The sequence below is a fragment of the Xyrauchen texanus genome, chromosome 35 (genome assembly GCF_025860055.1).
Source record: "Xyrauchen texanus isolate HMW12.3.18 chromosome 35, RBS_HiC_50CHRs, whole genome shotgun sequence".
Lineage (NCBI taxonomy): Eukaryota > Metazoa > Chordata > Actinopteri > Cypriniformes > Catostomidae > Xyrauchen > Xyrauchen texanus.
This window is the reverse complement of record NC_068310.1, coordinates 37,726,563-37,736,571: the sequence shown is the minus strand read 5'-3', so window position 1 is coordinate 37,736,571 and position 10,009 is coordinate 37,726,563. Positions and strand designations below refer to the sequence as shown.

Sequence of the window (10,009 nt, the reverse complement as noted above, 5' to 3'; positions counted from 1 at the left end):
CAGTGGTGGCTCAGCGGTTAAGGCTCTGGGTTACTGAACGAAAGGTCGGGGGTTCAAGCCCAAGCACCACCAAGATGCCACTGTTGGGCCCTTGAGCAAGGCCCTTGACCCTATCTGTTCCAGGGGTGCTGTTTCATGGCTGACCCTGCGCTCTGACCCCAGCTTAGTTGGGATATGCGTAAACAACTGCATTTCATTGGCTCTGTACCTGTACTCTGCACAATCACAATAAAGTTGAATCTTAATCTTAAGGCCTGTTTTTCTTTTTCTATCTCTGACCAGGTTTCCCTGATTTTCCAGGGAGTTGTAAGCGATGGAAGTGCTGCAGTGCGATGGCTGTGATTTCCGTGCAGAGTCCAACGATGAGCTCAAGTCGCACATACAGGACGTCCACACAGCCTTCCTGCAGCCTACTGAGGTGGGAGAGGCCAATGAGTCCCCCCAGAGGTCCAGGTCAAACTCCCTGAACTCCCTCAGTCCCATGGAGGATGAGGAGGACTTGACCAATAACGGTTCTGACTCATTGAAAAAGGATGCAGGTATCCAAATGTTTTATGCCAGCATGTTCGCCTAGTAAATATATCTGTAATTTGAAAATATACGGCACATACAAGTGCTGCATGTGTATTAGACTTCTAGAAATTCATGTTTTGTTTGTTTATGTTTTAGGCCTTCACAACTTTAGCAAAGACATTGGGCATTTCTCTGGTTCAGAGCATACGAAACAAAACCAGTCAGCAAACAAAATATCAAGCCCATTTTTCCAGTGCAAGTCTTGCGTGCGGTACTTCAGGTCCAGCTCTCTTCTCAGCGAGCACACTAGAAAGGTCCATGGTATCACTGGAGAAACCTTTCGAAGCGAGGAAAGCTCCCTCAATGCTCCCAAGCAATCCAGCTACAGCAGTACAAACCATGATGGTGTAGGAACTGTCTTATGCCAATATTGTACTTTTAAAACCTCAAACCGAGCACAAATGCTGAAACACCAGAAAATGCATCACAAGCATGGTCTACTAGGCGCTGTGTCCTCTCCTGTCGAAGCAGAGGTTCTGGATGTGGACTCTGATTCACCCTTGTTTGAAGAACGTTGTGAAGAGACTTCAGCAGATGTTCTAGAACATCATGTGCTGGAAGCGATGATCAAACCCCTCTCGAGAGGTGGATTTAACTGTGAGTGGTGTGGCTTTCAGACTTTAAAAAGGCAGCAGTTAGCGGATCACATGATGAAGAAACACCATAACATGGTGAAGATCATGGCGTCATTGCAACAGCCCAAATTGCACGATGGAGGTGCAGGATCCAGCAAGTCTGATTCCGCCTCATCACGGAGAAGCACGCCAACGTCCAATCTAATACTGAATGATCTAGCCAGTAATGAAGGTTCCTCTGTCAGTGCCTCCTCGATGAAAGTTTCTTCTGGCGGTGCAACTCTCAAGCCCACTTCAGGGACATCAAATTATCAGTACTCACAGCTCACAGCAAATATACCCAATAGCACAGGGTCTTCCATACTGTCAGAGAGATCGACATTCACCAGCTCTGTCATGGATCTAGATGCCAGCATGCTGAATGATTCCAAAAGCAGTTCAGATGATGAAATCTGTGACCTGAATGATCCCAATCACACTGAGTCAGCTGAGGATTCGGCTAAGCTGCTACTGTCAGAAAAGGACAGTGACCTACTGGAAACCAAAGGAGTTCCATTCAAAAGACACATGAACAGATTTCAGTGCCCTTTCTGTTCCTTCTTGACCATGCATCGCCGTAGTATTTCTCGTCACATAGAGAACATACACTTATCTGGTAAAGCGACGGTGTATAAATGTGACGAGTGCCCCTTTCTGTGCACCAACCCACTAAAACTGGATTCGCACAAACAATGTCATGGTAGGTCTTCTGAATGGGACACCATGGACTTAATCAATGAAAGTCAAGAAGGTCCTGAATGCTCCGAGGCAGTGAATGGAGGAAAGAGCAACTCTAAAATCAATGGCAAGAAATCCAGTGCTGCAGAGGATCAGCAGGGTCCTCATCGCTGTTCACTGTGTAACTTCTCCACAACAACACTGAAAGGCCTACGTGTCCACCAGCAACATAAACACTCGTACTGTGATGGAACACAAGTCTCGGGTCAAGAAGGCTTGTCCAGTGAGCAACAAGATTCAGAGTCTGAGTCGTATGGCATTTCAAACTTTGTGAAAAAATCTCAAACGTCAATACTTGGATTTTCGACCAGGAAGCACCTTATTGGGAAGACGGCCAGGAAGTCCATCAATGACTTGCCCTTGGATTTGTCTCCTGTCAAAAAACGGACAAGGATTGATGAAATTGCAAACAACCTCCAGAGTAAGATTAGTCAAAGCCAACAGCAGGAAGATGTGATTAACCTTGAGGAAATGGATGATGACGTTGAGGAGAATGGCAATCACGTTGATTTCAAAACAAGCCAAGAGCGAGAAAACTCTGAGATTGTAAGTCAGTGCTACACATTCAACACTCAGCACCTTCACGTGAGGAATTCTGGAGGTCTTCAGAAAGAGCGTGGTGTCGGGAAAAGGAAACGCAGCCTGCAGTCCAAACTCAGCTCGAGAAACATTCCAGTTAATATTTCGGATGATGAAGACAATTATAGTGCCTCTATGGAATCCAAAGATGTTCAAGATCACAGCAGTCAAGATGGCATAGATGTGTATCAGGACAGTGTCGAATACACAGAGGCAACTGGAAACCTGTTTTACTGCAAACATTGCGAATACCAAAACAAGTCTGCTCGCAGTGTCAGCACACACTACCAGAGAATGCACCCTTACATCAAGTTTAGCTTCAGATACATCCTAGACCCAGAAGATCATAGTGCAGTCTTCCGTTGTCTTGAGTGCTTCATTGAATACAACAACTTTAATGATCTCCACCAGCACTATATGACACACCATCCAGAAGCAAGCAACGTCCTGAACTTTAACCAGCCAGATCTGGTTTACATGTGCCGTTTCTGTTCATACACCAGTCCAAATGTGAGGAGTCTGATGCCCCATTATCAGAGAATGCACCCTTCTGTGAAGATCAACAATGCTATGATCTTCTCCAGCTACATGGTTGATCAGCCTCAAAAGGGTGCAACAGAGTCCCAAACACTGAGAGAAATCCTAAATTCTGGACCAAAGAGTTTCGGCTCCACCTCATCTGGCTCTAGATCATCGTCAAGTCCTGCTCTCAAAAGCACCAGCAAAACCCCAGATGCCAACGCAGAGGCTGAAGCTTTTCAAGAAGGTCTGGGTGGTAATGTAGTGGTGTACGACTGTGATATTTGTTCTTTTTCAAGCCCCAACATGCACTCAGTGTTGGTCCACTATCAGAAGAAACACCCTGAGCAAAAGGCCTCATACTTCCGCATTCAGAAAACCATGCGTGTCACATCTGTTGACAGAATACAGCTGTCAAGAAACTCAACCTACACTCTGTCCAGCACCCCAAAGTCTTCAAATGTTGCCTTACCTGTTCCTCTAGATGAAGATGTGTACTACTGCAAACACTGTGTCTACAATAACCGCTCTGTTGTGGGCGTTCTGGTCCACTACCAAAAACGCCATCCTGAGATTAAGGTAACCGCAAAGTACATCAAGCAAGCTCCGCCAACCCCAGGGCTAATGAAACTGATGGATGAATTACAGATTGCACCCCCTAAACAGTTTCTAAAGCAGTTCAATAACAACGGGGTTGAAGGATCGAATAATTCAAACACTATAGGAGCACCTGATAAAGGAGAACCTGAAATACTCTTCTTCTGCCAGCACTGCGACTACGGAAACCGCACTGTGAAAGGCGTGTTGATTCACTACCAGAAGAAGCACAAGGATGTAAAGGCCAACGCTGACCTTGTACGTAGACATACAGCTGTGGTTCGGAGTCAGAGAGAACGAGCCCAGATGATCCAAGCAGGAAGTTCTACATCCACGGTAACTGTAGCTACTGAATCTGAAAAATCCAGGTCACTACGATCTTTGAAGTGTCAACACTGTGCGTACACATCTCCATATGTGTATGCCTTGAAGAAGCATTTGAAGAAGGATCATCCTACTGTGAAGGCCACGGCCATGACGATCTTACACTGGGCTTATCAGGACGGCGTGTTGGAGGCGGGTTATCACTGTGAGTGGTGCATCTATTCCCACGCTGAACCGAGCGGCCTGCTCATGCATTACCAAAGACGCCACCCTGAGCACAATGTTGACTACACTTACATGGCTAGCAAGCTGTGGGCTGGACCTGATACTTCCACCAGCAAGCAAGCGGGAAACTCTGAAACAAAGCATTATCAATGCCGGGATTGTGCCTTTGAGGCCTGCTCCATCTGGGACATAACTAACCATTACCAAGCAGTGCACCCTTGGGCCATTAAAGGTGACGAGTCTGTCCTCATTGACATTATCAAGGGGAACCAAGCATCAGAGAAGCTTCTCCCACAGTTGACCAAAGGACACGTTTCCAAGTCCATTGTGTTTAACAGTCACCAGCAAGAAGAGGGTGCGGTTGAAGTCAGCCATCCAATACATGAGCTGCACCCTAATCTCTCTTTATCTGCCACCTCATCGATCTCCAACAATCCTTACCAGTGCACTGTGTGCTTGTCAGAGTACAACAGTCTTCATGGGCTTTTGACCCACTATGGCAAGAAACACCCAGGTATGAAGGTGAAAGCAGCTGACTTTGCTCAGGAAGCGGACATCAACCCGAGTTCCGTTTACAAGTGCAGACACTGTCCATACGTGAACTCTCGTATCCACGGAGTTCTTACACACTACCAGAAACGGCATCCATCCATTAAAGTCACGGCAGAAGACTTTGCAGATGATGTTGAACAGGTAAACGAGTTGGGTAATGACGGGGACGAAAAGTCTAAAACGCAGAGGCAGGGCTATGGCGCGTACCGCTGCAAGATGTGCCCTTACACACACGGGACTCTAGAGAAACTGAAGATACACTATGAGAAGTATCACAACCAGCCTGCCTCAGACATGTTCAAAACAACTGTCATGCAGTCGCCAGCCAGAAGAGACGATTTAGTGGCCGAATGCAGTAGCAGCAGTGTGACAGAAGTCACTGAGGTCTGTGACTTTGTCCCCACACACTCCGAACTCGCAAAGAGCGACAAGCATGCATTGTTTAAATGTCAGCTTTGCAAATACTTCTGCTCCACTCGGAAGGGTATCGCTCGTCACTACCGTATCAAGCACAACAACGTCAGAGCTCAGCCCGAAGGGAAGAACAATGTGTTTAAATGTGCGCTTTGCTCCTACACCAACCCTATCCGCAAGGGTCTCGCAGCACACTACCAGAAGCGCCATGACATCGATGCGTACTACACACATTGCTTGGCGGCATCCAAGACGGTAAGTGAGAAGCCGGACAAGGTGATGCTGCCCTTACCGTCAAACGCTAAGGCTCCAGTCATGAGTGAGGAACTGCGGCTCTCGGTGGACAGAAGAAAATGTTCCCTCTGCTCGTTCCAGGCATTCAGCAGAAAAAGTATTGTGTCTCACTACATCAAGCGCCACCCAGGAGTCTTTCCCAAGAAGCAGCCCTCCAGCAAACTGGGCCGTTACTTCACTGTGATCTATTCCAAGGAGGCAGAGAAACCTCTCTCCAATGAAGATGTGGAGATAGTTGATGTTAAGGATGAGGTGGAACCTGAAAGAGACGTGGACTGGCTTCCCTTTAAATGTGTGAAATGTTTAAAGCTTGCATTCAATGCTGTGGAGCTGCTGGTGATGCATTACAATGACTGCCACAGTAAAGAACTCAAGCGGGACTTTGTCACCATTCCGAGTCCAGCAGAAGATGGCACAGAGCTTTACCAGTGCACCCACTGTGAAATCAAGTTCTTGGCACTTCCAGAACTCAGTGTCCATCTGATGAGCCACAACGAGGACTTCCAAAAAAGAGCCATGAGACTGGAAAGGAGGAAACAGCTTCAAAGCAAACAGAGGCCTACAGAACCATCAGAGGCCAAACCAGAGAATAAGGTGAGCATTTCCTCTGGCTATTATTGTTGTAGTACTGAAACCAGAACTCTCTTCAGTTGACATGCAGCTGTTTCTGCCTTCAGTATTTTCTTTCTTAACTCTCTCTTCCTACAGGTTGACGGTATGGGTGAGATGACTCCTATCGGCTACAGGTGCAACTTCTGTGTGGAGGTTCACCCCACCCTCCGTGCCATCTGTAACCACTTAAGAAAGCATGTGCAGTACGGAGAGGCCAAGGAAGTTCGTGTGAAGGTACGAATGGACCGCAACCATCACTCAGGACGTTCTTGTTTTTTTATGTCTTGGCTGCCATTAGATGCATTCGTTATTCTATAAAAGTCAACTTCCAGAAAAATGTAGCACCATTTTATCGAATGAGATCAAATAACATCCTTGCCCTTTTCCAAGATGGCCTTAATACGAATAGCAGCGTCTTCTGAATGATATTCAGTGGCCATTTGGACCTAAACCTTCCTCGCAAGTGTCTTACTCTTTGTTTCAATGGTTAAACGGCTACAATTCAGCTGTACAATTAAGAGCCAAAGAGAGAGATAGCAAATCCTCCAGAGTGTTGCGAAAGAAATCAGGAATTTGGGCGAATGTGTTGCTGCAACTCTCAAGTGTTTTTTCTTTCCTTGTCTTGGCATTGCGTGAAGAAAGCCTTGAACGTGTCGTAAAGTTCCTTGTGTATATAAATCTTAATTGTTGGGTCTTGCGGCTTTGTCTTCTAATTGGGCTTTTTGTTTTACATTGTATGCAAAACTGTTAAATCTAACAGCTTTCTAAATCGTCTGACGTTGAAGGTTCAATCAGAGCCTCAGATCCAAACCAACAATTTGAAATTGTCTGCCTTTTGTGCAGTGTACAGTATTTGTGTTGGAGCACATGGTTTTCCTGCTAGTTTTTCCACTCCTGGTGTTTTATAAGGACTCGTCCTCATTCACTTCGGTGTCTCAGGTGGTCTCTCTCTGCAGTGGACTATGTTTGTAGACATCTGAGTCCAGTTTATTTACAGCAGAGACCCGAGACTCTGTGAGGAGAATGCCAGTGAGGTAGTGTTGACGTTCAGACTCCGTGTTAGTATTCCACTGAGAGTGCCAGCGTGCGCGAGGATCTGTGCTTCATCCTGAACAGACGCCAGTGAGGGACAGAACACTGTTGGAATGGGATGAATTGTGCTGGACACTAGGGGGCAGCAGTCACAGAGATGGAGAGAGAGACACTTTGTTAGAGATGTGGGCTGTGATGGGAATTTTAGCATCATACTACACAGAATACAGAAAGTATGTCTACTATTTCCTACTATACAAGTAGTATGTAAAAGCATATGCAGTATGCAGTGGTAAATACTTCAAACAGAAGCATGCTACATTGTTGTCACCAAGGAAGTTTGTAATACCTATAGACTAGCAAGAGCTAATGGTTAGCATGGACCATGATAACTAGCCAAACCTTGACCACTTGGGACAAGTAAAATGAGAGTATGGTTTTCCAAACATAACCATGAGGGCTCAGAGGAGTTTATGAAAATGACGTGATCTTCCTCAAACATGGTTGTGTACAATTAAACCAGATGAAGGTTTCTAATTATGTTCCTAAGTCAGCTGTGTGTGTTAATTTGACATTTTAATGTACTTTTTGTCCCCATCCTGATTTCTTCTGTTTTAATATTTCGGACTAAATTGTTTCAAAAATTCAAACAAATTGTAACATAAAACAAAGGCAATCTGAGTAAACACAAAATACGTTTTTTAAATGATAATGTTGTTTACTGAAACAAAAAAGTTACCCAATACCAACTGGGCCGGTGTGAAAAAGTATTCACCCCCTAGTTACTAAATCCCCAAATCTGCATTCATAATGAGGTTCAGCTGGACCTGATTACTGTCAGCCCTGTTCAATCAAATCAACACCTAAATGCAACTTTTTCAGCTGCATAAAGATGGCTAAAAGGTGTCACCCAGCAGCACACTATGCCAAGGTCGAAAGAAATTCCAGAAATGATCAGGAAGAAGGTGATTGTAATAGATCAGTCTGGGAAGGGTTACAAAGCTATTTCAAAGGCTCTGGGACTCCAAAGAATCACAGTGAGAGCCATTATCTCCGAATGGAGACACTTGGCACAGTAGTGAACCATCCCGGAAGTGGCTGCCCTTCCAATATTCCTCCAGGAGCACAGCGATGACTCATCCAGGAAGTCACACAAAAGCCAAGGACAACATCCAAGGAACTGCAGCCGTCACTGCTCATGACTCTATGAGACAGACACTGGGCAATAATGCCATCCATGGAAGAGCCAGAAGAACATTAAGGCTCGACTGAATGATCCTCAAAGCGTTTGGGAGAATGTTCTGTGGACTGATGAGTCGAAAGGGGTTCCGTTACATCTGGTGTAAATCAAACACAGAATTCCAAATAAAGAGCATCACACCTACGGTCAAGCATGATGGTGGTCATGTGATGTGTCGGGATGCTTTGCTGCTTCAGGACGATGTGCAATAATTGAGAGAAACATGAATTCTGCTCTCGACCAGAAAATCCCAAAGGAGAACGTCCCGTCACCAGTCCGTGAGTTGGAGCTCAAGCACAACTGGATTATGCAGCAAGACAATGATCCAGCGCACAGGAGTAAATCCACCTCTGAATGACTCAAAAGAAGCTAATTGAAAGTTTTGGAGTTCTTGAACCCGATTGAGATGCTGTGGCAGGACCTTAAATGGGCAGTTCATGCTCAAAACTCTCCAATGTGTCTGAACTAAAGCAGTTCTTGAAGAAGAGTGGGACAGAATTCCCCCACAGTGTTGTGAACGACTGATCTCCAGTTATCAGACGCGTTTGATGCAGTTGTTGCTGCTGAAGGCACACATCCAGCTGTTAAGCTTAAGGGGGCAGTTAGTTTTTCACATGGGTGATATAGGTGTTGGGTAACTTATATATGTGAAAACTGCATTTTGTGTTTATTCATGTTGCCTTTGTTCTATGTCATAACTCGTTTGAAGATCGGAGGAAAATGTGCTTAATTGTCATGATTCTTGTTTTACTAATTTTATCGTTTTCTCTGTCAGCAGGAAGCCGTCGAGTTGCCTGTCCCTGTTCCTGCAGACGAGGTCACCAATGGGGACATGGAGGATGTTGTTGCAGGGGACGCTGACCCTCTGGAGACTGATACACCACTGGTCGCCATGGAGACTGAGGAGTCAGTGCCCGTGGAAACTGTGCCCATGGTTGAATCGTTGGATGTCTTGGAGCAGGAAAAGCCACGAGCGGTTCCGGGTCACCCGTGCAGCCTGTGCGACCGCATGTTCATGTCCATGCAGGGCCTGCGCTCGCACGAGAGGAGCCACTCTACTGTCACACTCGTCAGTAAAAACAACAAATACAGCTGCCAGTACTGTCAGTTCTCTTCACCGTTCAGACACAAGTGAGTCCAAGTACATTTAGAAACCAACATTATACATGAAGAATAGTCTTAGCGAAGTCTTAACGAAATCAAAATCGACCCAGTTTTCTTTCTCGATACACATTCCTGGTCTTATAGTGGATGATTCATGAGTGTGCGTTTTTTCGAAAAAATTAAATGTAAATATTTGTCTTCGAATAACTTGCTGTGGCACTGAAACAACTTTCCTTTTTTTCCGTCTAACGTCATCAAGTCCCTTCAATTTTGAATTTCAATCACCTGTTATATAGAGACACTTTACACCATCTACTCAATTCCAAATGGATAAAATCAAGTCCGGCCCTACATAGGGGGCCCGGGTAGCTCGGAAAGTAAAGACGCTGACCATCACACCTGGAGTCGTGAGTTTGAATTCAGGGCGTGCTGAGTGACTCCAGTCAGGTCTCCTTAGCAACCAAATTGGCCCGGTTGCTAAGGAGGGTAGAGTCACATGGGGTAACCTCCTCGTGGTCGCTATAATGTGGTTCTCGCTTTCGGCGGGGCGTGCTGAGTGACTCCAGCCAGGTCTCCTTAGCAACCAAATTGG

General features: G+C 45.7%; 1 protein-coding gene across 2 annotated transcripts in view; it reads left to right on the top strand.

Moving 5' to 3' along the window:
- The first annotated feature begins 282 nt into the window (after positions 1–282).
- The window catches only part of LOC127629155 (zinc finger protein 462-like), a 34,137-nt gene continuing 24,410 nt past the window's right edge, over positions 283–10,009 (top strand). Inside the window, exons 1-4 of one of the 2 annotated variants that reach the window (XM_052106258.1) lie at positions 283–539; positions 670–6,023; positions 6,138–6,275; positions 9,092–9,444. In XM_052106258.1, coding sequence (XP_051962218.1) covers positions 314–539; positions 670–6,023; positions 6,138–6,275; positions 9,092–9,444 — 6,071 coding nt within the window. In that variant the 5' untranslated portion in view covers positions 283–313. Of the gene's footprint in view, positions 540–669; positions 6,024–6,137; positions 6,276–9,088; positions 9,445–10,009 lie in introns of both variants that reach the window. The other variant, XM_052106257.1, reaches the window with a different exon arrangement.